This window comes from Ambystoma mexicanum, chromosome 1p (genome assembly GCF_040938575.1).
Source record: "Ambystoma mexicanum isolate Mex_15411 chromosome 1p, UKY_AmexF1_1, whole genome shotgun sequence".
NCBI classification, from domain to species: domain Eukaryota; kingdom Metazoa; phylum Chordata; class Amphibia; order Caudata; family Ambystomatidae; genus Ambystoma; species Ambystoma mexicanum.
The window spans coordinates 675,523,512-675,549,946 of record NC_090921.1 but is presented as its reverse complement, the minus strand read 5'-3'; the positions used below and the strand labels follow the sequence as shown (position 1 = coordinate 675,549,946).

Here is a 26,435-nt window from a genome sequence, read left to right as displayed (position 1 = left end):
GCTTTGGTCAACAGAGTCAAAAGCACCACGGAAATGAACAAATGCCATATAAAGATTTTGGTTGCGATTAGCATATTTTGCTCTCAGCATACTAAGGACTATCATGTTTGGTGTCGTGCCGAGGCCCGACACAAACCCAGTTTGGAATGGATCACGCATATTTACTGTGTTCATCCAGATGTTCAATTCTTTCAAAACAATTCTCGTGTATATTTTACCCGGCGCATCAAGCAACACAATGGGCCTGTAACTGTCTGGTTTCTCTCGGTTGCCTTTTTTATAAAGAGGGACTATGATGGAGTGTTTCCAAGAGCAATGGATGGTTTGAGAGTGGTTAATTTGCTGATAAATGGAGAATAGAATGTTCAACCACAGATCAGGATTTTGGTTGAATATGTAGTTAGACAGACCATGGGGCCCTTGCGCTCTTGAAGTGCTAATGGTTTCAATGTAATATATATCTGTTTTATCTATGTTGAGATGGAATGGAGATACCTTAGCTTGGACGGGAACGTGAACAAATTGATTGGGTGACGCAAGAATTTTCTGAAAATATTCCACCCAGATAGATTCTGATACTTGTTGAGTTTGTATGCAATGTTGTTGGGATGAAGTTGATTCATTTATAACTTTCCAGATGCGTGAAGCATTCTTATCTTTTATAAGTTTGAGCATATGTTCTCCATCAGTTTGTAACATCTGTGCTTTGTGGTGTCGAACCCAGTTTTTATAGTTTATTTTGAGTAACTTAAGCTTTGGATATCGAATACATGATGGTAAAAGCTTAGCCTGCCGCATTTCTTTACTGAAGAGCCTTTTCCTTTCCTTAATTTTTGGATCGAACACATGGTTACGAGGTTTATATTGTTTAAGCTTGTTATCTGCTAGACTCATTTTTTGTAAGATGTCATAATAGACGGAACTGGGGGCCACAGTTCTGTGAGTACTGTCAAAAGCTGTTTCCAGCATTATGCCAAACTCTGTGATGGTATCTGTTGTCCAGCGTACTCTATTGACACTATTATTTGTCATTATAGAATGACCCCAATTTGTTTTAGTATTCAATGATTGTCAATGGGGAGTTAACCATTGCAAGCATAGCATATTATGGTCACTATTCCTGGTTAGTTCAATTTTTAATTTGGATGGATATACGGTAAGTGAACCACTAATGTAAATGTAGTCGATGATACCACAAAAACCTATTTGCGATCATGTGTTTTGAGGGGGATGATCCTTGGAGCCCGACCCATTCATCATAATGAAGCCTCTTGATTTCATAAAATGGTTCCATAGAACTCTCCGATTTTGTTCGACATCTTTCAGTTTTGCTAAACAGTGAAGATTTAAGTCACCCGCTAAGATGATATGTGCTATTTTGGGCACAGAGGTAATGTAATCCAACAGCGTTGACACATTAGTAACGAACTCTGAATCTTCAATTCTTAGAGGGTTCCAGTAAAGGTTAATTAGAGCATAGAGGATGGAATTAGTAGACACAGTAGTTAATTGAGAGTAATAATTCAGAGAGAATTTGTGTATCATGAATGTTTGCACTAGTTTTGGTGGCAGTTAGAAGGCCACACATAGGACGGCCTCTGAGACTTTTAAGGGCTAACGTGGCATGAACTTCATGATTGTCCCATAGAATTGTATTCGTGATCCACGTTTCCTGTAACATAATATCATAATCTGAAAGTGTGTCAGCCTTATTTCCGAGTAAATGGCTAAAACCACATGTATTCCAGGAAATAAGGGATATTGCAATTTTCACATCCTTTTGCTCCAGTTAACTTTTAGTTACATTACAATGACATTGACATTTGTGATTTGTATCACAATCAGCAACTTGATTAACATTGTCAAAGCACCACGTAACATTCTTTTTAAGCCCTTCTTTTACAAATTAATTTGGCAAGGTTTCCTCTTGAGGTTCGCATATAACAAGGAAACCCATTGAAAATAGTACTTCCTTAGCTTGCCATACAAGATTTTTAATCACTCTGGATCAAAACCAAAGTCTAACAGTGCCTCGTTGATTTGAGGCTATACATTCAACTTGTTCTATATCAGAGGTAATGATGTCATTCAAGGAATCAATATCAGAAAATATTTCCAAAATGCTTTGACGGTTTAGTGTATATTGAGGGTGTGGTTTAGGGCGACAACACAAGAGTAATGAGCCTAGATTCTGATAGTTTGGCTTGAATTGTATTTTTCTCTTGAGAAGTTGACATGTTTTGCTTTACTAATATCTATGGATGTTTGCCTGTTTCAGCATTACTTTTTGCTGGCAAAAGTGTTTTTACCATTTGGGCTATTTCTGCCTCGTAACTATTCTTATGATTGGATAGTGTGGCATTGCCAACAGTATGCACACCTGTGCATGGAGGTTTAATTATTTCTGGGGATATGTTAGTGTGATTTCTGGAGTCACACTTACTTGATTGAACACTGTTGCATTGGTGTTCACCAGGTGTTAAAGACCTAGTTGGTTTGCCTGTAGTTATAGGAGTGGTGAGATTTCTTTGGGCTGGACATTGGGTCATATAAGCATCCACTGCTTTCCTAATCTCTTCTCGACGTGTGGCTATACTTTTGTTATTAGCCAGGTGATCTTACTGTTGAGATGTCGAAGAGATAGTGACTGTTTTTGATGTTTCTTTGTGCAATTTTGCATGCGAATCCACTGCCTTAATCAATTCGTCAAGTGGTTCATAAGGGATTGCTTTTTGTTTGGAGAGGAAAGCAGCATTCGGTTGTTGTTTGCGAGCTTGCGCTAAGAGTTGATATTTTTTTGCAACAGCCGAAGAGGCTAATTGGGTGCTTGAATTTGGTACATTGAGTTGTTTAAAGAACTGCTTGGAAGCAGCAGTCATTGATTGTTTGGTGCTCTTAATGTTTTTTGTTTTTTTTGATCGCTAAGTTAGATACTTTTTTAGAGCCTGTTTGCTTTATGGAGTTGTCTTTTTTTTTTTTGAGAAGATAGTATAGATTTTATTGTCCTCTACGTTTGAAGGGATCTTTTTCCCCTGTTTTTCCGGTATGACTGGGTCAATTGGAACATTAACAACCAAATCAAAAATGGTATTTGGAAAGCATGGTAGCACAGGAGTACATAAGTTAGATACAAAGCATGATTGAGCATTCGTGACAATTTCAGGTGATGTGGCAGAGTCAACCATTTTAGTATGTTTTTTCCTACTGAGCTCGGTGGTAGTCGCGGCAACTTGTAACACGGGTACAGCATCATGTTTAGTTTGCCAAGATACTACTGAATTGAGTAGGTCAGTTTGAACTTTTATCTTGTCATTCAAAGTATCAAATAATTTGATCAGAACGTTCATGGTTGTTTGCATTTCTTCAGAAGATAGTATAACTGCTTTGGACACACCTTCATGCATTGGGTGGATTTGTGATTCAACTTGCCTACGTGGAGTAGGATTTATAAATGAGGAAGATGAGACATATTGATTCTGGCGGGTAATTTCAGAGATGTTTGGTGAGAAAGATAATTTTTCTGCCAAAACATGATTGGATATTTCATTCTGGGAATTTGCGAAGTCAATTGTCATGGGCACAGCATTATAAAAAATAGATAAAGATGATGAACAATTACCCATGACAACGCTAGTAGCTGGTCTTGATTCACCCCTGAGAACAGTACTGTCTGATAATGAGATATCACATCCTGTAATTTCTATCACATCCCCTACATCTTGCAGTAGTGTCATCAAATCTGCCACACTCGCACCACTGTTATCTGTCTGACCATTTGTTGTATTAACAATGGCTATAGGTGTTTGAGAAGCAGTACAGGCAGCAGCTGGAGCAGTAGGGAAATAGAAGGAGCGGATGTCAGAGGAATTGCTAGCAGAATCCTTTTTGCTACCTCGCTTTCGACTCCCCGGGTCTATTTTTGGGGTGGAACAAGCGGGCGCAGCATTGTAAGATTCAGATATATCAGTGTTATGTCTCGTACGTACTGCCCTCCAAACATTTGGAAGCAAAGGCATTCCAGTTCTTAGTGTATAAATATGTCTCTTGATTAGCGAGGAGAGACTTTAAGCGCCTCTTAGATTATGACTTTCCTCAAAGGACTCACAGAAGTGGTTGGTAGGAATATAACTTACGTGAGGTTTAAGCAGAGTTTTTTACCCAGACTTTAAGCTCTATAAATGCAATGCCGACGCTTCGCGCGCACAACGCGAACAGAAAACAGTACTTTCTCGTACTTCCGCGGTGCGCGTGTGAATGCGCAGGCGCAGGCGCAGCTGTATTTGTACCACACAACCCGTAGTTGAAGGGGCGGAGTTGGAGGCAGCCAGAGATCTACAAACAAAGGACACTTTGTGAGGAGCTAGCTCAAGATAAGAGTATAGTGTCACATGACAAAGTCTTTCAATGTCTTTTAGTGTTCACTATTTAGTGAACAATCGGTTCCTTACTTCTCTTAAAGCTGCACTAGCCCGCTGGTGTCGCATTGAAATGGTTCCTCCTGCGGATTGGTCCTTGCACGATCTTGCAGTCTTGCAGAGTAGGGTCAAAAGCGCCCGTGCTGACAGAGAACGGGAACATCAGACAGCAAACAGTACTTTCTAGTACTTCCGCGGTTTTGTTTTTGTAGTTCTTGGTATATGTTCAAACTTCTGGTCTCTGGGAGCTCTAGAGTCTCTAGTATCACTCCTGTACTCTTTACAGAGGTGGCTCTTTCCTTTCTTTCTTAGCAATTTGAATCCTTTCATTTTGGGAGTTGTTTCTTCCTCTGTTGGAAAAGGGTATAACATATTATACCCTTTTCCTGTCTTTGATAACCCACCTCCTGAGGTCTTTCCTCTTAAAATGTTTTCAAATGTGTTTTATCACAGCTGTCTGGGATTAACTCAGATCTTTTATCACAGTGTCTCCAAAAATGGCAATAATCATCATGGGTTATGCTATGGAACTTTCTTCCAATACGGGACTTCCCATTCTCTTAGGCTTTCAGCTTCAATATTGCTATCTCATCAGTAACTTTCATCTGGTCTCCATGGCCGCCTCCTTATAATCACCCTGGTACCTTCCGTCAGTGTGGGTCGATTCTGCAGGCTTGAGGATGTGCTATATTTGACTTGTCTGATTTTTTTGCCTCTGGTTTCTTGCCTCTTTCCCAGGCTCCTGCTTGTTTTGCTAACTCCCGGTGGTTGTCACACTTTTCCCAATGGATGGATTTATTCCTGGTACGGGTCTCAGCATTGTTAGGTGGGTTCCTGACCCACCACGATCCTCTCGTGGTCACACCACCCTTCGCAACGGTCTCCTGGACCCTATCTGCACAGCAGTTGCTCTACTGTATGTTACGCCGGGTTCTGGCGTCTCACTTCGGCATTCTCCTTTGCTCAGGTTGCTGCTGGCTTGGCTGCTCAACCCTGCTCTGCCTCAGCTATGCGTGCGTACGTCGGAGGGCTTGCCCTGCGTATGCGTCTCTCCTCGCCTCGATAATTTGCTTAATCTTTTTACAGGTTGTTTTGCATTCCAAGCAACGTTGTTTTTGTTCAGATGTTGTAATCTGTCCAGCATTACCTGAAGCCAATAGAAGGGAAACCATGCTATTGGTATTGAAAGGTAATCCCATATATGCAGACAGTTTTGCTTGTGTAAGGAGATCCTCATGGGAATGGGAGTCCTTGTCCCCTAGAGGGGAGTCGCTCCCCGGAAGGTCCCACTTGCCCAGACCCCTATGGAAGATATTGCTGAGCAGCATTTCGGGTCAGGAGGAGGACAAGGACTTGTGTCTTCCGTTTTGGAATATTCTTTATTAAAAGAAAAAGTGAAAACTCCTCCTAACTATGCCTAAACTATGGGTTTTCCCTACCTAACGCAAACTAACCAGCTTAGTCGTCGGGGAGTCCAAAGGGAAGCACTGTCCTCTCTCCAAAACTAATCTAACCTACCCTGCTACTATCAAAATCAAGTAAGGCGCAGGAGAATTACTACTTTTTCCTGTGGTCTGCTTTTTCCTGTGGTCTGCTTTTTAGCAAGTACCTACAGACAGGCTGGTTGTAGGGCCCTGATAGTACAGAATAGTTGGGCCACTGTATGTGGGCAGCAGGAGCAGGTTGATGTGTTTTAAGATGACTGATTTGGGTAATGAGTGGGGGAGGCAAAGAAAGAAACTCACTGTTGCTTCCATGTTTGTCTTTGTTATGTAGATTCACACCCATCCAAAATATCATCTGTTCCATCCTCGCCCACAAGCTCCTTGGGAGGGACTCAGGTGGGTCCAGTGGTTGGCGATGTTAGCAAAGATGGAGACCTCATCGTTGGTATGCGCATCCTGGGGAAAAAAAGGACCAAGACCTGGCACAAAGGAACACTGATTGCCATTCAGAATGTGGGTGAGTACCTGTGGAATTAATATCATTGCATGCAATGGACCTGTTTTAACGTCATATTGCCTGACAAAGAATTGTCATTGTGGCATGTGGGTTTGTAGTTTGTGCTACCTTTTCTTTTATCTAGTTCTACCTGGTTCTGATACTTTAAGTAACTGCATACATAGCACAATGTGCAGATCACGTTTTGTCCTTGGACAATGGCGAGGTGAATCTGCCTGCATCTTTGCAATTGTATTGTTAATTGGTGGGCAAGCAAAAGACGCTTTCAAGTGTGTGCTGTAGTTTCCCCATTACAACATATTTGTTCTCTTTGTGATTGATAAATTCCAGTTAAGGCTTTTTTAATGCGTTTCATGTTTAGTACAGACAGAATGACTGAGGGTATTCCCACTGTAGAATATCACCGAAAGTGGAGATTAGCTGCACGGGTGACATTTCTTTTGTCTGTTTTTGTCAAATCTTCTCTAGTCCTTCTTGCTTAGGCGTTGACTGTACTTGCATTGCTTTATTCCTAGTAGGAATCACCATCTCCAATCCATTTTGATGATCCTACAATTTATTTGCATGACTTGGCTGCCCCAGACTCATACTCCCACCCTATTTCTGATCTTAGATATATCTTGGGCTAAGCATGTCCTCTTTTTTACTTTAGCCCTCACTGACTTTGCCTGTAGTGATTGTGTTCGGTTTACCTGTCCTGCTTTAATAACTGGGTTAGCTTCCTCTTAACTTAATGGACTAACAGGCTAGACAGTTTTCAGTTACTAAAACCTATCCAGTTTCTAACTTGTTGCGCACAGTTTACAAAAACTACCTTCACGCTTTACTCTCATGTTCTCAAACTCTGCATGAAACCTGCACACCCCTCTGGCTTACTTGGCTTGATGCTTCTGATAGAAAAAAGAAATATATATATATTTCTGAGGCTTGTGGAATCTGCTTAGATCACATGCTGTGCATAGGCCGACATCTAGTGAAGCTGCGGAGTATTAGTTTGTTTTTCGAAACTCGAAAAGGGGCGTCGACACAGGGCGTGCCAGTAATACTATCCCTAGTGTGACGTCCACTGTACCCATGATCCCTCACGCGTGTAGGACCCTCAGATTGTTTGTTTTTTTCCGCCATACTGGTCGGAAGCATTTCGCGGAGTTCCTTGGCCTTAGCCATACTTTTGCTAAATATTGTTATATTTACCCATTTCTCCACCCCAACGTCGAGTCACTGAACTTCCACACTCGACGCCGGCCCAGAGAAGAATTCGACAGTCGACAGCTGCACGACGGATTTGGGCCTCGGAAGGCCTCTGGCCTCGGCCCTGCAAGTATGGAGAGTGGGGGGTGGACATACTCTACACTCGTTTGGTATATAGGTACACTCTTATATATTCCTACACTTACTAGCCCGCTACCACAAGGTGCGTATGGAGGGTACCCCTTTCCAATTCTGACCCAAGTGCAACCGCAAGTACCCTTGGGTCGACAGGCACGCCATGTGCAATCTCTGCTTGCCGAGGGACCACCCCGAGGCGAACTGCAGAGCGTGTAGTAGGTTTAAACCGAAAACACTTGAGGACCGTTCGATCAAGCGTTGGGCCCACCACGCCAGGCTTGAGGAGGCCATGGCAGCGGAGGGCGCCTTCAGTGATGGCAGCAACGCCGTGATTTCAGACGGCGAGGGCAACATGGCGTCAGACAGCCGAGCGCAAGTCCCCGACCTCGGAAGGTCGTCCGGCAGGGCGTCTATGGGGAAGACCCCCGGCGACAAAAGCGCTAACCAGAGCACTTCCACAAAGCACATGAAGTCCAACCGAGACTCGACGTGCACATCGAGTTCTCGGAAAGAGGCATATTGAGAATGGTCCGAATCGGTGTCCTCTGGGCGTTCTCGATCTAGTTCGCCGCATGACTCCAGGCAATCATCCACTGTTGCCAAGAGTGCCTCGCTCCCCAAGGTAACGGAAGTTCGATCGTGTGAAGACGAAGCCGACTTCCATCCCCAGACCGCACTCGAGTAGTCGCCGCCCGCGTAACGGCGGCTCCCTAGTCCCTACCTCCCAGTTCTAAAGATAGGGACACTACCCCCGAACCTCGACGCCAGGTGTCGGAAGGCTCCGGAGGGCCGAAAAAACAGGGAAAACACTTTCGCACACGGGGAGGGGGGTAAACAACAGAGGACGCAGTCTCAGCCTCCTCACACACCTCAAAATCTTCCCACTCATAAACAGACAGACAAGTCCAAGTCCTCTGTTTTCCCAAGGACACCTGCTAAAACCAGTAAGTCTAGTCAGGATAAGGCGGAGAAAGCCCCAGAAGGGTCATTCCCAGTTCTAGAGAATGGTCTAGTGATGACATAGACAGGGTTATGTCAAGGATGTCTTCATTGGCAGATTTTTACACAAAAAACCCTGAACACTTTCTCTCCTATACTCCCGATGGGTCAGCACCCTCCGGCTCTAAGGATCCAATACCTCCATGTAAGAAGTCCCGGTTTGAAGCCCCAACACGGTCTTCGGACCCCTTCGCTATACAGCCCTACTCCCAATATCAAGGGGATACATCCTTTTGTGAGGATCCAGATTTGAGCATGTTGGAAGAGCAAACTGGTACGGGCTACTATGGGGATGATGAGGACCAAGAAGAGGAAGAGGAAGACCCTGAGACCTACAGAGTAGATTCCCCGGTAGAGAAAGAACCCCCGATTACCGACTCCCCCGTCGACAATCAGCCTCTCCTGAATGAAGTTCTGTCCCGAGCGGCAGAACATTTCCACATTGACACCCAGGGTGCTCAAGAGGAGAGGGACTTCGCAGAAGAGTTAGTGGGAGAAAGGCTGGTTGCTCAGGCCAGCCCTATCCTTAAGTCTATTCAGAGAAGAATAGACCCTTCACTTTTAAATCCTAACCTCACCTGGGCAGTGAACCCCAGGATTGAGAAACTTTTCAGGGCAGCCCAATCAGACCCACTGTATGTAAGTGGGCTTTTGAAACCGGACTCCCTGGTTGTTAATAACACCCGTAAGAGGGCTGGAACACCTTTGTCATCGTCCGAAGCTCCTACCGACAGGGAGAGCAAGAAACTAGTTTGGGCAGGAAAGTAGCCTCCACTTCTGCCTACCAGGCAAGGATTGCCAACTCCACCACCCTGTTGGCCAGCTACAATTGCCATCAGTGGGAAGAAGTCGCGGCACTCATAGACTCCGCCCCAGAACCCTTAAAGAGCCAGTTGGCACGAGTTGCGGCGGAGGGAAGAGCTGTGTCCGGTTGCATTTTAAAAGCATCCTTTGATGCCGCGGATAACGCCGGCAGATTGATAGCAGAAGGAACTGTTATCCAGAGACACGCTTGGTTACGGCAGTCTGGATTCAAAGCTGAAACCCAAGCATCTTTGTTAGATAAACCGGTGGAGCCGGATCTGTTTGGTAAGGCGGTCGAGGATGCGTTGAAAAATGCCAAGGACGAATGAGACACTCAAATCCCTAGGCCAACTAACCAACAAACCCCCTAATCAGAGATGGAATGGCAATTTTCGTCGCCCACGCGGCCAAAATTCCCAGAGAGGATCTAACTATTCCCAGGGGCAGGGTACACCGTGGAACAATAATAACCAACAGTCTACCCAGGGTTACGGCGGGGGTAATAAAGGAGGACGTGGTAAAGGTAGAGGCAGTCCCAGTAAAGGAGGCGGCACGCCTCCACCAAAACAGTGACGCTCAGTTCAGAGTCCCTTCTCACGCAACCCCAGTAGGGGGTATGCATTTCCAACTTCACCCAAGTTTGGGAAGGGATCACATCAGACAGATGAGTGCTGTCCACAGTATCCGCTGGGTACTGCATAGAACTATTAGAGCATCCCGGAACCATCCTCCACGACAAAGAATACATTCTTTGGAACACCAGAAGATCCTCCTCGAGGAGATCGTCAATCTGCTAGCAAAGGACGCAATAGAACTCGTCCCGGGACACCAGGTAAACAAGGGTATTTATTCAACTTACTTCCTTGTGCCAAAAAAAAGATTTGACAATGCGCCCAGTATTGGATTTACGGCCTGCAAACAAGTATGTCGAGCCCCAAAAATTTCACATGACTACTCTCCAAGAGGTAATCCCCCTCCTAAAAAAGGGGGATTACATGGCAACATTGGACATGAAATATGCCTATTTTCATATTTCCATGTTCCCAGCGCACAGAAAATACTTGCGCTGCAAGGTGGACAGTCAGCACTACCAGTTCAAGGTACTGCCCTTCGGTATAGCTTCGGCTCCAAGGGTATTCACCAAGGTACTGGCGGTGGCGGCTGCACACCTACGCAGGGAGGCAATCCCGGTGTACCCTTACCTGGACGACTGGCTCATCACGGGGGAGACCCCAGTAATTTGCAGAACAAACATTCAAAGGACAATCGACCTCCTCGTCGAATTGAGCTTCTCAATAAACGAGAGTCAATTCTGGTGCCAAGCACCTCCAAACAGTTCCTAGGAGCTATCCTAGACGCTCAAGAGGGGTTGACCTTTCCTTCCGAGGAAAGAATTCGGAATATACTGCTGCAAATTCTGCAATATCAGTCTGGTCGACAGAGAACAGTACGCAAAGCAATGCGGTTGCTGGGCATTATGGCGTCATGTAGTTACCTGGTCCCCCACGCGCGCCTGCCCCCGAGTCCCATGCAGGAATGGTTGTGAAACTGTGGTCTCAAGTGGTTAGTGGGATGATCTAGTGGTCGTTTCACCAACACTGGTACAAAGCCTAAACTGGTGGACAAGAGAAAATCTGTCTAAGGGGAAACCCTTTTACGATCTTGAGATACAGGCGGCGGTAGTCAGAACCGATGCATGCCTGACAGGGTGGGGAGCTCACCATCTCCACCACACAGCTCAGGGTCTCTGGTCTCACTGTGGCCAAGAATCACATCAACCTGCTAGAGCTTCTGGCAGTATTCAGAGCGCTTCAAGCGTTCCAGCCCTACCTGCTAAATCTGTCAGTGCAAATCCGGACGGACAGCACTACAGCCATGTTTTACCTGAACAAGCAAGGAGGGACTCGTTCGCCAAATCTGTCCAAGCTTGCCCAGAAAATTTGGAAATGAGCACTCAGACGGAACATCTTCCTGTCATCGCAACATGTTCCATGGGATCTCAATTCTCTATCGGATGCTCTAAGCAGAGACCGCCTCCCAGAAGAACACGAATGGTGTCTACACAGAGAAGTCGTAGAAGATATCTTCTCTCAGTGGGGTTTCCCTACTGTAGACCTATTCGCCACAAGCGAAAACAGTGCCCAGGATTTGCATCCAGGTTCCCCCAACCAGACTCCCAGGGGAACGCCGTGTGGATGAACTGGTCAGGAATGTTTGCGTATGCTTTTCCACCAACTCCTCATCACAAAGGTGGTCAACAAGATGAACAGAGAGTCGATGACGCTCGTCCTGATTGCTCCCATGTGGGTGAGACAACCGTGGTCCCCACACTTACGCAGATTAGCCGTGTGCGAACCGATCAAACTTCCGGCCTGGTACAACCTACTGTCCCAGCACCAAGGTCAAACGGTGCATCCTCAACCCAACTCAATGAAGCTGGCAGCATGGCTCCTGAGGTCATAGAGTTCAGACATCTCAATTTTCCACAGAGGTGTATGGACATCCTAAAAGAATCTAGGAACCCAAACACGAGGCACTGCTACTTTGACAAATGGAAGAGATTTGTTATCTGGTGCCAGAATAAACAAATCGACCCAGTTGATTGCACTCCTTCCGCTATTGTTACATACATGCTCCACCTGCTGGATGCAGGACTGGTTTTCAATTCACTGAAGGTACACCTGGCAGCTCTGTCGGCATACACCACTTCCCATAACAAGGTGTTGTGGTGGAAAGTACCAGTAGTTAAAGCCTTCATGGAAGGAGTAAAGAGACTTCACCCTCCTATTTCAAACCCACCACCAGGATGGGACCTTAACGTGGTGCTATCTAAGCTCATAGGCCCCCCATTCGAGCCCATGCACAAAAGCAGTCTCAAACACCTGACTTACAAAACGGCCTTCTTAGTAGCAATTACATCTATAAGAAGATTCAGTGAAATTCAGGCTCTGTCAGTGCAATATCCCTTCTTTACTGTCCATAAAGATAAACTGTTTTTACGCACATACCCTAGGTTCTCACCTAAGTTTATTTCTAAATTCCACATGAACCAGTCCATCGAGCTTCCGGCTTTCTTCCAAGACCCACAAAGCTCGGCTAAGGTGAAACTACACACACTAGATGTGCGTAGGGCGGTCCTCTACTATGTAAACAAGACCAGACCGCTAAGGAAAACAGATCAGCTGTTTGTCTCCGTAGCTACAGGCAGAGAGGGGGATCGCGTCTCTAAAGGTGCCATCTCTAAGTGGATTATTAACTGTATCCAGCTGTTACTCGCTTTCTGAAAAAAACTCTGCCTTTCACGCCTAGGGCCCAATCTACAAGAGGCATTGGGGCCACTCTGGCTTTCATTGCAAATGTACCCCTTGACACCATTTGCAAAGCAGCTACTTGGAGCTCTATTCACACTTTTACTCAGCACTACTGCATTCACACCCATTCCAAGACAGATACCCAAGTGGGGCAGACGGTGCTAAGGCATTGATTTGCTCATGACCCTTCTCACATCCCACCTCCTTCTTCAGGTACTGCTCGCTAATCTATGCACAGCATGTGATCTAAGCAGATTCCACAAGCCTCAGAAGGGATACATTACTCACCGTAATCGTATTTCTGATGCTTGTATCTGCTTAGATTCACATGCGACCCATCCTTCCTCCCCTCTGAGAGAAGGCGCATGGATGCTTGTAGTCTTACCTTTCTTTATATCTGCTTGGATCATCTGTACTCACGCTTCTCTTCATGCTACCTCATGTCAGAAAAAATACAATCTGAGGGTCCTACACGCGTGAGGGATCATGGGTACAGTGGACCTCTCACTAGGGATAGTATTACTGGCACGCCCCTTTTCGAGTTTCGAAAAACAAACTGTAATTCTCTCTGCAGCTTCCACTAGATGCCTATGCACAGCATGTCAATCTAAGCAGATACAAGCATCAGAAATACGATTACGGTGAGTAATGTATCATATATATATTCTTTTTACTGCTCTTATTGCCATTCTCCGTCTTTTCGGACAGTTATTGCCTCTAAGATGCTGCTTTTGTCAGCCTTTTCTTGTTTTTCCTTCTTAGGTGCTGGTAAGAAATATAAAGTGAAATTTGATAACAAAGGAAAAAGCCTCCTGTCTGGGAACCATATTGCTTATGACTACCACCCTTTCCCAGAGAAGCTCTTTGTGGGCAGCCGAGTTGTGGCAAAGTACAAAGATGGGAATCAAGTCTGGCTTTATGCAGGTGTTGTGGCTGAACCTCCAAACGTCAAAAATAAAATGAGGTACTCTGGGCACATTCCACTGTGTACATTTTGTTAATGTTTTGTTTCTGAGATGAGAAGCACAAGTTGGTCACATTTACTTTGTTCACATTGGCGCTCTTAGGCAAAATGCCTCCAATGTGGTACATTTCTTATCTGTTTTGGATCTTGGTGTTTGTATGAAAACACATGCTGTTGACATTTATGTTAAGGTCACTAAATCTTTGACACTGGTTTTTGGAGGTTTTTTAATAGCTTGGGTTCAGGAAGATTAATTCACGCCTATGTTGCAGGACCAATCTGTATATTTTGGACTGTCTCTGGGTTAAACCTGGCAGAGCAGTCCATGGTATACTCTCAAGGGGGGAAGTACAGTGGTAATACACTAACACTTAGCACAGGAATGTCCACACGTTCTCTTTATGGAAGTATACTTTTTAGTAGAGATGAAAAAGGACTATGTTACAGGGGTGTTCCCTTTTAGGGATAATCTTTTGGTGGGTGATTTTGAAGCAGTCTCTGGAAACTTTCAAGGGCTGAGTTTTCAGTCCATTAAGGAATTTTTAGGGTTGGGATTTAAAGAATTTAGAAAAACGTATTGATTTCTAATGGTACAAAGTCAATAATGAAGAGCCATGGTTATGATAAACCAGAGCTGTCACTGTCGCCAGGGTGATCACAAGATTTGGTTGTGCTTGGTTTGTGTTCATTGCTTTCCTATGGGCCTTTTTTATTCAATAGTTATTCAATAAACAAAGGAAAGCTTTTCGCTGCAGTAGAATGGGGCTGTCAAGAAGGATGATTCCAAGTTTGGTCGCTCTCGCTAGAGTGTAGAAAAAAGAAAAAGGTGCTAAATTTGGTACGGAAAATGTGTTAGCCAGGATTGCAGTCTCAATGGTCAAAGTATGGCCCACTTGTTTTAGAAGGTTGGTTAGTTTCCTGGGTAGCTGTAGATCGTACCTTCAGCCGGTCCTTTGGAGGAGATTCTGGTACCCAGACACACAGATGGCCATGCAGAGGACAAACAAGTGGTATGTGATGGAACCAACATTCCTGGGGGTGATTCACTCTTTTGCATCATGGGAAGGGAACTCCAGTTTGGTTTCCTCTGATCTGATGAAGTGAGGTTTATAGAATGCAAAGCCCATTTGTACTTTTACTATCTGATCATAGATTCAGAACGGGTGCAGGGCCTTTTTCTTCTTTGTTGCAAGTTAATCTTCCAGCAACTTTGGGACACGTCCTTAGGTAATTGACAACCGTACCTTGGTACAAATTTACCTAGACCTTAAGTTTATGGTGCAGATAGATCAGGCCACGCCTCCATTGGAGGGCTTCTAAGTGTGTGGCTTGGCTCTTTAAGGTTTAAGTGTGGTAAAGTAATGAGCACCAAGCATTCAAAATGGAAGCATGTGGAGAAAAGGTACATGGTTGCAAATAGTAAGGTTATGTAATGAACTATACTGTTTTTTAGGAGAAACAGTAATGCAATATTTTACATCCGACTACCTTTTTAGTAAAGGGTCTGAGTGCAGGCACATCTTCGGAAGTCTGCATTTTGAAACTACTTAAACCTTTTTTTATTTATTATTTATGCACCTGAAATAAATCAACTTTACAATAAATTTCATTGAAAAATACAAAATTAAATACATCTACGCGAAACAAAACAATCAGATCAAAGAAAAGAAAATACAAAACCTGAGAAAACAAACACCACAGTTTAAAAAAGCATTAGGTCTATGTTAAATTGATCTAAACAATTAAAAGGAAAAAAAATAAGTATAAAAGTGTGGCATCATATTACAATTCATGAAATGGAAAAAGTACATTGTAAGCGCAACTAGCTTTTAAAACTAAAGAATTTGTAAGCCACCAAACCAGAGAAAAATTGACAAATTTGAGCTGTTGTATATTACACTATCTCTATCAAACCGACATTGCTCTCCTGCAGTTGTACTCCATATAGGAATGCCAAGGTTTGTATTCTCGCTTTGTGGCTAATGATTCATTTGAGTTACTCCACCAAAGTATCAGAAGTGCTAGCTTCATAGAGGTCCACAATTGACTTGAAATGTTGCATATGTTGCTTTACCAATGCACTACATTCTGTGAGAATATGTCTCAACGTTTCTTCTTTAGATTCAACCTTGCAGAAACGACAAAAGTTCAGTGAAGCCTTAATGATTTCCCTACGCACAAAAACTTCTCTCGTAGGCCACAAATTCAGTCTTAATCGGAGATGGTCATTTCTGCGTACCGCAGAGGGGGCCTTGGTTAAGTATGACTCGGGTATACTGTGTTTTTTTTTTTCTTCCAAATAACTGAGTCAAAATCACTGTACTTTGTGCACTCCTCGAGTTTTAGCCCAGTCCATAGCAAATAATTGCGTTTTAACCTGCATCAGCTTTTGGAGGAGAGTGTTGAAGGATACGTCTATGCTTGCCATTGCATGCACAACGTGAAGCCGCCATTTCATAATGAAAGTGTCAGGTAATGAAAACACATTATCAGCCAAGATTCCCAATACATTACTATTTCTAAAGGCCAATATACATTTTCGAAATAATGCCATCACTTGCCAGGTATATCTCATATGAAGCGAGATGAGACCAAGTTCCTGTCGCACCAATGGAAGTGGAGTGCCGTTTGGAAATGTAAGGACTCCTCGCCAATATTTGCCCTCCAACAAGGACCAGAATCTTTCTGATAGTAAGGATCGAGGTTCGGCCCCGTAGAGCAGGATTGGTGTAGCTTTTTGCAGGTAGTAAGTCAGGGAGGAAGCAACTGAAAATTTGCCATATTTCTGTTATATAATTTTTGACTGTTGTATGGCCGTATTTACTTTGTCTGTCAAAAGTTGTTTATACATTTGTGCACCACCCTGACTTACTATTTGGACACCCAGATAGGTATACATTTGGACTACTTGCAAACTCGTTCCTCTAAGGGACCAGAATTTATCTTTGTACGAACGCTTTCTTGGTGTACCATATGTCATAAACTTTGTTTTCTCTAGGTTAATTACCAAATAATTTTTCTCAGTGTACACTACCTACGCTCTCTGCAGCCCTTTTGGAGTCTTTGAAATTAAAACCATACCATCTGCATACATTAGGAATGGAATTCTTTTGTTTGCTATTTTTGGGGGCATCAGTTAGAATATTGTCAAAGGAACAACGGACGTCTCAGATGAAGTTGAATATAGCAGACGCCAGTGTGCATCCTTGCCTGACCCCACAATGTGTTAATATTGGAGCAGAAAGTTTGCCATCGGCTGAGAGTTTGACTTGAATGCTGTTATTTGTGTATAGATCTTTAATGAGGCAAATGATATGACGGGCATCCATGCTCAATCAGCTTATGAATTAATAATTCTCTTGAAACTGAGTCGAAGGCCGCTTTTAGATCTATGAATGTCATATAATGACTGCCTCCTAGAGTGGTGAATTGAAATTAATGATGTTAATGTCATAAGATTTACACACGTTCCCATTCCAGACATAAAACCTGTTTGTAGAGGGTCTCTTATACCAGTAAGTAGGGTCCAGTTGTTAAAATCCCTAAGTATAAATTTGGAGAATAATTTCCCAGGCGCATCCAAAAAAGATGGGCCTGTAGTTACTCGCCACAGACCGATCTCCCTTTTTAAAAATAGGAACAATAACTGCCAGCAACCACGAGGAGGGTAACGTGAGTGATGATAATTTGATTAAAGATGTTATGTAGAATTTTTACCAAAATTTCTTGGTGCTGTTTGAACACAGTTACTGAGCCCATCGGGACCAGGAGCGCGAGAGTTAAGTTTTGTGATTTGAAAGAGAACGTCCTCCTCAATCAAGAGAACCTCATAATTAGTGGACTCTAGAGTAGAATAAGCACTGTCTACTGTTAATCTATGATACAGAGTGGTGAAATGCGCTATCCATTCACTCGTTGACACCATTGAGCTGAACTGGTTTTTGGGCTGTGGTGTTGGCTATGTTAATGAGGGCCCATATTTGGGCAGTGTTTTTACATGCACACCTTCTCATGATGGCTGTGCAGAAACGAGGTGTAGTCCCCGGAGACGTGTGATCCATCGTGATAGCTGCTTTGGATGTGTTGATAAAAAGCTGACCAGGCCAAAGGGTCCCATGATAGGTTTGTTCGGGTGTTGTTCACCGGCATAGCTTGGGGAAAGTCTTTGTAACTATTAGGTGCCACCTCATCCTTAGTCACCCATACTAGATTTAGCATGTTATGGTCGCTATACATTTGTGGGATTGTCTTGAAGCTCATTGCTGAGTCAAGCGTGCATAGGTCTACAAATGCATAATCGATGATCAAAGTATTTCCTCCTGTGTATGCCAAGTCATTTGCAGAGATGTATCACCCGGGAGGGACCCGTTGCACATCAGGAGCCCTCGTTCTTTTACCAAGAGATACCATCTTATACAGGATAAGTTATATTTAGGATTGTTTTCTGGTAATAGCTGCAAGTTTATGTCACCTATTGCTATGATATTGGTTACTTCTGAGGACTCGGAGATGATATTTAGCAAACATTCCAAATCACAGAAAAAGTCTTCAGAAATCCCCTTAGGGTTACAATACATGTTCAAGATTGCAACCACCCCACTTGGAAAAGTGAGCTTGGTCAGTAATAGATAAAGATTGGGAGCAGCCCACCATGTAAGAAGCCAGTTTCTGTGATTTCTGATCGCAACTAACATGATGGTCGTCCACGAGGAAATGATTTGGCAGCATGGAAAACAATAGTGTGGTCTTCCCACAGTGGCTTTTCTACTAGCCATGTCTCTTGCAAAATGTCGAACATTGCTAGGAGTGGCACACTTCTCCCCCCTCAATAAGTGGGCATGACCACATGTATTCCAGCTGATCATTGAAATAACACTTCTACTTTGCTCAGTTCTTAGTTATAAGTCAGAATTTTACTTTGTCTGGCACATAGAAGTTTGAGTTGGCGCCCTGGTGTTAGTAGGGTTGGCCTCCCCATAAGTTCTGTTTTGCACTCTGGGAATCTCTGGGTGTTTAACATTGGTGCCTAGATTTAAGTTCCCCTCAGAATCCAGAGAGAACGGATCTCTGGCCAAGACAAAACCAAGTGCAAAAATGTCCATTCTGGCTTGCCAAAGGGCATTTCTCACAAAGTTAGATTGTAACCATATTCTAGCAATGGAACAGTCATCATCCTGGACAAGTTCAACCTGGTCAATGTCTGCAGATGTCATATCTTGTAAGGTACTAACTTCACAGATCGCCAAAATGCTGATTCTATTCATAGTGTAAGAAACAAATGGCACAGCGCGACACTTGGTAATGAGCCGATGGAGATTGGCACATCTCTTATTAATAGAGTTGTTGAACTGCTTATTGATCACTTTTTTGCAGCTCAACTGTTTTGTTTGTTGTCTAAATCTTGATTCCGATGTACCGGAACTTGTCCCTGTCTTGAGAGCTGTTTGTCCGAATGGGATAAAGCATCAGCACCCGACTTCTGGGATTCCTGGATGGCTCCCGACTGCCCGAAATCATTTTTGACAGCTTTTGCAATTTGCTCTTCAATCTGCCAGCTATTTGGCTGTTGTACAGCTTGTGTTTCAGGAGGCACATTTAGATGTTAGGTATCAACATTTTGTCTGTCCCTTGGCGCATCACAATTCCCAGGCATATCTCTCAATTCAGGCCTTTTCATCTCATTTTGACCTATATCGGATTGATCCATCAAGGAACCCTGTGGTATCTTGTTTTGGTATTTGGCCAGATGTACATCCAAGTCTTTTTGGATTGGAATAAGGTTTCCCACTTCACGATTGTAAGACAGAACTTGTGTTTGTATAGAATCATGCACATTTACTGGCATGAGTGTATTGCTCTGTGAAGCAGGAGCACTTGCATATGGAGACTGTACATTTGGCCCCCTTACAGGGACCACCAGAGGTGCAGAGGGATGCCTTGCCGTATTAGCAGCAGCGCTTACCTGAGACTGACGGTTCGGGCCCCACTACCGGGACCACCAATGGTACAAGAGAGGGCCTTGCCCTTTTGGCGATTTGTGCTTTTACATCAGCCATAATAGAAATCTGGCAGGCGTCTGGTTCAACAACCTTCGCCTCCTTCTGTCTTACTGATCGCAACCCGGGAAGAATCCGGTGCAGTCAATATCACAGAGGAGATAGACGCGATAAGCTCGTTGAGAGGTTGATAGGCATGTATCTCATTAGGTTTTGGCTAAACCGTTACCATATTAGTAGAAGTGCTAGATGGTTTGTTGGATTTTGGGGCCCTTAATTTATGGTCCGATTTCATTTGAGGGGCTAAGCGCTTTATTAAATGTTTGATGTTTGCTCTGGCTCGTAATGGTAAGGCTTTTTGGTTTTTCGATTTCTTGAGCATACTAAATTGCTTGACACCTTGTTGTTCTTACTGTCTCTTGAAATAGTTTAAGGAGCTTTTATGTTTTGGACAAGCTCCTCTATGGGGCCGTTACCAACACAGAGGTTCCACACTTTAGGGACATCCCGTCTTCTGGAGCAAGTACTGGTTTGAGTGATCCTACTAATTGAGAACTTGGGCTAATAACTATTCTTCTGGACTGGTTACTGCCAATAGACATTGCATGCATCTGAGAGGAGTCAATTGGTATGTTACACATAGTATCAGGTGGTAATGGATGGTCAGTTTCCAACATAACTGGCTCATTCAAATCTGACAGGCCTTCACCATCAATAGGAATCTGCACAGGTGAAGCATCAACAAAAAAATCCTCATTCGCGCATGTCATTTCTCGTTCCTCACTTGACAGGGTACATTTCTTCAGCGGCAACATTTCACTCATCCATCTAGCAATTTGATTGGCCTGTGCCGTAATCTTAGAATCTAAAGTCTAAAACAATTTTACAAGTGTAGTTATGGTCATATTTATTGCGTGTAAAGTGATTTCAAAGAGCTTGGATGATGGTAAACCCTGAGTATGATTATTGGATGCCGGAGTTTCACTAGCCCTCAGACACTTGACCGTCCGTTGCCAGTCCTGCTAGAGACATATGGACAGTGTGGATGGTCAAATAGACTAGGAGACTGGTAGAGACTGTTCCCATCTGTAGTTATGGAAGAAGATGAAGCAATGAGGGAAATCTCTTCAACACAGAAGCTGCAATTGGCTGTTTGTATGCCTAAGGTACATTTTGGAATGGAGGGCTCAAAAATACCAATATTATCAACGGGAGTCGCAATAGTTACAACCTCACTTGTCTTGGGTATTACCACCTCAGTTATCTTAGAATTTGCCATGTGGGTTAGGACCACTTGTGCCCTCTTTGGAAACAAGCGACTCCTTGGAGCTCGTCGCCTTTAAATGACTTGCTGGAAACATGGCCAATTGGCCTTCAGCGGTGAGTAGTTGTGTGTCAGTGATTGAATTATTTACCAAAACTCCAACTAGATCCTCAACAATACGCCCTGTTTGGTCAAGTTGCAAGTCTATTACTCCAAAGGACGCCACAGCTATGGGTTTGCAATAGTCACAGATATTCCCTGCACATAGCTTTTTATCACTGAAATCAAAAACATTGTCTACCATTTTGTGTTTCAAGACGCTGGTCGAGGACTGGCATAATGGAGTGGACTTGAGCGTCGATGTGCTTGAAATCTTCAGGGACTTGGGCATGTCTGATTTCAGCGAGTAACAATCGGAGGCCATTTTCACTATGCTTACCACAATCTGGAGAATGCAGAAAAGTTGCAACTGACTTCAGCGAAGTGGAATTCGCGTTACAAACATGTACTATTCACCTACCCAGACACGGATGACAGCTCAAAGGGACTAGCCCCGCAGTCACTGTCAATCCGTAGATGTATAAAAGGAGGCAGGCTTAGCAAAAAATAACATCCATGTCATTTATGTTGCATGGGTAACGATCAGAAATCTCATCCAATATCTGGTTTCAAGGCAGAGAAGAAACGTGTGCCAGGCAACACGCACCGCAACCGACCACTCAAGGGGACTGGCCCCACAGTTGAGGTCCGGCAACGTAGGCACACCAAGACAATTTCAGTACTCGTGTTTTATGGACCTTTTAGCGGGGGCACAGTATGATTGGTGACCGGGATCAACGAGAACACCTTCGCAGTCTCCCGACAGCTAAGCGCAAAGCAATACGCCCACCTTCATACTGGACCACCATCCAGTCCTTGTCTCTGCTGTAGCGAGGAGGAGATCTCTGCGCTCTCCGCCCTCCTGGGGGTGAATGTCGGCTGGGAATTAGATGATCGGCTATATTCCAGCCTCCAGCCCAAACAGCCACAAACAGTGCGTTTGCAACGCCCTTCACTCCTGCCTTTTGTACTTCTGCTTCCTGATGGGGGCGGGAACAAAATCCTTAAGGGCACAGCAATGCCGAAGAACGGACTCCAGGCTGTCTCCAACACACAGCCACAAACAGTGTGTTTCCAACGCCCTTCACTGCTGCAGGGCTTCACGTAAGAAATCGATTTGCAGTGTTTAAAGATGACGTTTTGGGAACTTGGTCAAATCCCATTGATAACCAACATGATGAACCCAACTGGAAACCCTGCGGTTAAAGTGAAAAGGTGCTGCTAGTCTGTCTAGGGAAGAGTCAGCAGAAGTTGAGGTTGTGCTCAGTTTGCGGCCAATGCTTTTCTATGTATCCAATGTTGTTGTATTCAACCAAGCTTGTTGGCAAGCCTCCGTTGGAGTTAATAGGATCTGTCAAAGTTGCAGTCCACTGCTGATGGGGTGGAGGTAGCAGCCCTTGGCTAAGGAAGTTGGTGCAAGGACACTGAATGACATTGCTGGACTGCAGAAAGAGTAACCTGCTCCTGCGGATCTTGCCAGCTATTTCTGTAGATGATATTGCAGCCTTGATTGGCACAGCCTTGAAGGCAGTGGCCCAGTGGTTCTAATGCAGGCAAGAACGTGCCTTATCAGCTGTATGTCTAGGACACTAGACTTGTGACTGCTGATTGGTTTCAGGTGAGCTGGGATTTCAGACCCAAAGCTACTCTAGTGGCTAAAAGTGCTATTCCTTCGAGACTTTGAGCACTGATATTTAGTAAATATTGTAATTTACATATATGAGCTACTAAAGTGTCTCTGCTGTGTCGAGGGAAGGGAGAACCAGTGTTGCACCTTCTGGCCCTTTTGTGAGGTCTGGAGCAAGCACATTCCAGCAGTATTTAGTAATTGGATTGTAGAGTGCAGATGCACAGCCTTCGCCTTCCCAGGCGATTGCTTCTTCCAGCTGCATAGGGACAAGTCCTAGCAATTGACCAAGGTGTGGAGCAGATGTATGTTCTCTAAAATGTGTGCAGTCGAAGTGCTGGGCAGTCTACACTATGCAAGCTGAAGCTTTGGCTGAATACGTCGCTGGCGTGGAGGAATCCAAGGCAGAGCAGGACAGTCCCAGTGCTTTAAGTGATGCCGAGGAGACATCTGATCGGGAAACGGAGGATTCCTGGGTGCCCGTTCCCTGCTCTGGAAGGCAGGCACTTGCACTGCTATGGAGGCTTCCTCCGGCGACAAGGGCAAACATGAAACACACAGTGGGGTCGGGAGCTACGCATGAGGTGCCGACACAAATGAAACACAAACTAACACCCACCCACACCACTCCACTCATTTCAGCATACCCATCGAAAAGTTGTAAAGTGGTTGCAGCACCTGTCCCTTCAGTAGGCGGCTCAGCGCCTCACAAAACCTCTGCACCCAGTGCTTGAATTTTGGCACACGTTTTTAAGCCCAAACATACTGTGAGACATTCGACCATCTGCACGGTGGGTGTGCGCTCGCCTGTGTCTTTTAATGAAATTGAAAGTGTGCAGCTAATCCACACACATTTTCCTGTGCTCACTGCACAACATACGCATAAAACAATGTACTCTGGGTGAACACAGCCTACAGGCGCAGTTTCCCCCGCCATATTTAGTTGGGATATGACAGGAGTACACGATGCATCTCCAGAAGGGGGGGGGGATCCAAACCTTCCTCTCCTGCCATGGCCAGCCTGTCTGATAAGGCTCCATGGATCTGCCCTGTCCTTTTGTTGGGCTATGCAGCTGGTGGCAGTGATACCTTGCGCCGAACAGGCAGAGCTGCAGCACACATCTTGACCCCGTGAGCTGCTGGAGCAGCCCCAGGTAAAGGTAAGCCCTGCAGGGCCTTACCATCTTTACAAATTGCAACAAGCAAAATAGAAGGAAACCTGCGGCGAGCGCACACATCGCGCTAAATTCAATATAATTGCTCCATTTTGATTCCCCTACACAGCGGTTCTGCTTGTGGGCACTTTCTTCATGAATGCAAATGATAATTGAGGGCTCTTTGTCTCGTGAAGTAAGAGTCTTCCCCTCCAAGATGGCCAACCGTTACTAGCAGTGTGGAGCCTTTTTTTCCATAGTTACTGCCCCCTGCTCTCATTGGCTTTCTTTCCCTCCTCACCCAATCAGTGGCACCGGGAGGCAGCGTCCGGCCACCGCAACATCGGCCCACATCTAAGGCCCCGTCTGTGCCCGTCCAGGCCCCTCTCCGAACTATGCTCCATCCCCCTGACTGAGTACTCCTCCACTGTGCCTTTCCCGTCTTCTTTCCTTGCTGCAATCAAGACTCATCTTCCTTCAGTGAAGTTGTGACTACTATGCACTCCGAATTTAGGTGTATTTCATTCTATCTGTGCCTCATTATATTAATCAGATTTAGGTGTCTGTGTGACATCTCTTACTAGGCCTCCTGTTGAGTTTAGCTAGAACTGTACTGTGCAGCCATGCCTCTTTTCTTTACTATCCAAACCTCTGCCGACCTATGGCTCTCAATTTTTGCAATATTCTATAACTGCTACACTTTCACCTATCCACCCCTCACCCCCACAATGTCCGGTAGAAAAAGCACAGAAAAGACATGGTGAGTGCAAGCCCTTGACTTCCCGTTTGAGACAACTGTTAGTGCTTCTTCCAGATCAATGTCCCCCCATCTCATCTCTACTCTCTCTCCCCTTCCACATGCTCTACCATTAACAGTGGCACCAAGTGTTAAGTCCTCTTGGCTGGCTTCACTTCCTCTCGCTGCTTCGTTAATGTCCATCACACTGGCACTATCCTGGTTCAGGGTCCACAACCCAACCTCTTGTTTGATCGGATCCTGCCTTCTCTCATTAACTTCTCCTGCATCTTCGCCTTCTGCTGTCCCCCCTCCTCTGACTGATGCAGCCCCTGTACACCACCTCAGAAAACTTTCAAAGGCACAAACCTCCTCCACCTGCCAGCTCTTAACGCCCGCTCAGCCAACAAACACTCTGCTGACATCTGTCTCCTTCTTGAAGTCATTGACCTCGACCTTCTCGATCTTACTGAGACATGGTCCAATGCCAGCTTAGTCACTGCTTTTGACTCTCTCCTCCATGAAGGCTTCAAGACCATCTTCAAGCCTCAACCTCACCGCACTGGGGGTGTGGGGTTGCCTTAATCTTCCCTGAGTAGGTGGGCCCCTGCTTCCATCTTACCTAACCAGCCCTACTCTTCCTTTGAAAGTCTGGTTTACAAGCTGGTCATCTCTCCCATCGCCACCCTGACCATTGTCACCATTTACCAGCCTCCAGGCGCCACCACCCTGTTCCTCTCTGATTGGGCCAATTTCTGCTCTTCCTTACACTCCTCCACTTCCAGCCTCCTCCTGGGTGATTTCAACATCCAATTGGACTCCCCAGGCTCTGCATCCATGCTTTTCACTGACCTCTGCACCTCGTTTTCCCATTCTCCCTTCTAGGCCAACCCACTAAGCGGAAAACCTGGTATGACACAGAACTGGTAGCCCTGAAACGTAAGTGCAGGGAAGCAGAACGAAAGTGTCAAACCTCAGGCTTATTCTCTGACAAACTGACCTGCCGCCTGATCCAAAGGCAATACAGACCCTCCATCTGTTACAAGAAAAGAACCTACATTCAGGCACGGGTTTCAGGTGCATATCACGGCTGAACTTTTCAAGATCTGCAGGGAACTAGCCAACCCCTCATCAGTATCCTCCCCTTCTCCCTCCAGGCCCTCTGCAATGCACTGGCCTCACACTTTGCCTCCAAAACCCAGGACATCCTTACCACACTTGCTACTCTCCCTCACAACCTGTTTCATGCCCTCTCACTTACAACCCCCCTCCCTCCTCCGGCCTCATTCTCCTCCTTCACCCCGGTCACACCTGAAGAAGTTACCACAGTGTTCTGCTCCATGAAGGCCTCTTCTAAGCAGGTGTCCCCCCTGCTCTTCCAGGACCATCAAGGATAGCAAGGGGCTCTCTTGCCCCTGCTCTCGCTGATGTCTGCAATCACTCATTTGTAGATGAGGTCCCAAATATGGCCTGCACTCCAGCCAACCATTTTGAGATACCAGAAGCATACTCGCCAAGAAATGTGACGTATAAGGAGCAAATAAACCAACAGAGAGCCTTAGTGGGGCTCTGTCCAGTACCCATCAGAACGACATGTATAGCTATTGAAGCGCCAATAACCATACAACCATGGGCTGCACGGTACCCATTGAGACAACCATACCAGCAGTTGACACGAAATGAAGACTACTTACAAACTGTCCCCGAAGAGACCCAAAGGGCCTTAATCGAAGGCAAATGGTGGACAACACAATGGCCCTGATAGACGCACAGAC

The 26,435-nt window shown here is 45.0% G+C and overlaps 1 protein-coding gene across 3 annotated transcripts in view; it reads left to right on the top strand.

Annotated features, from left to right (window-relative positions):
- SETDB1 (SET domain bifurcated histone lysine methyltransferase 1) overlaps positions 1-26,435 on the top strand; it is a 1,213,210-nt gene that overhangs the window by 202,963 nt on the left and 983,812 nt on the right. For all 3 annotated transcript variants that reach the window (XM_069649750.1, XM_069649751.1, XM_069649752.1), the window contains exons 6-7: positions 6,192-6,377; positions 13,583-13,784. In XM_069649750.1, the coding sequence (XP_069505851.1) occupies positions 6,192-6,377; positions 13,583-13,784 (388 nt within the window). The remainder of the gene's footprint in view (positions 1-6,191; positions 6,378-13,582; positions 13,785-26,435) is intronic.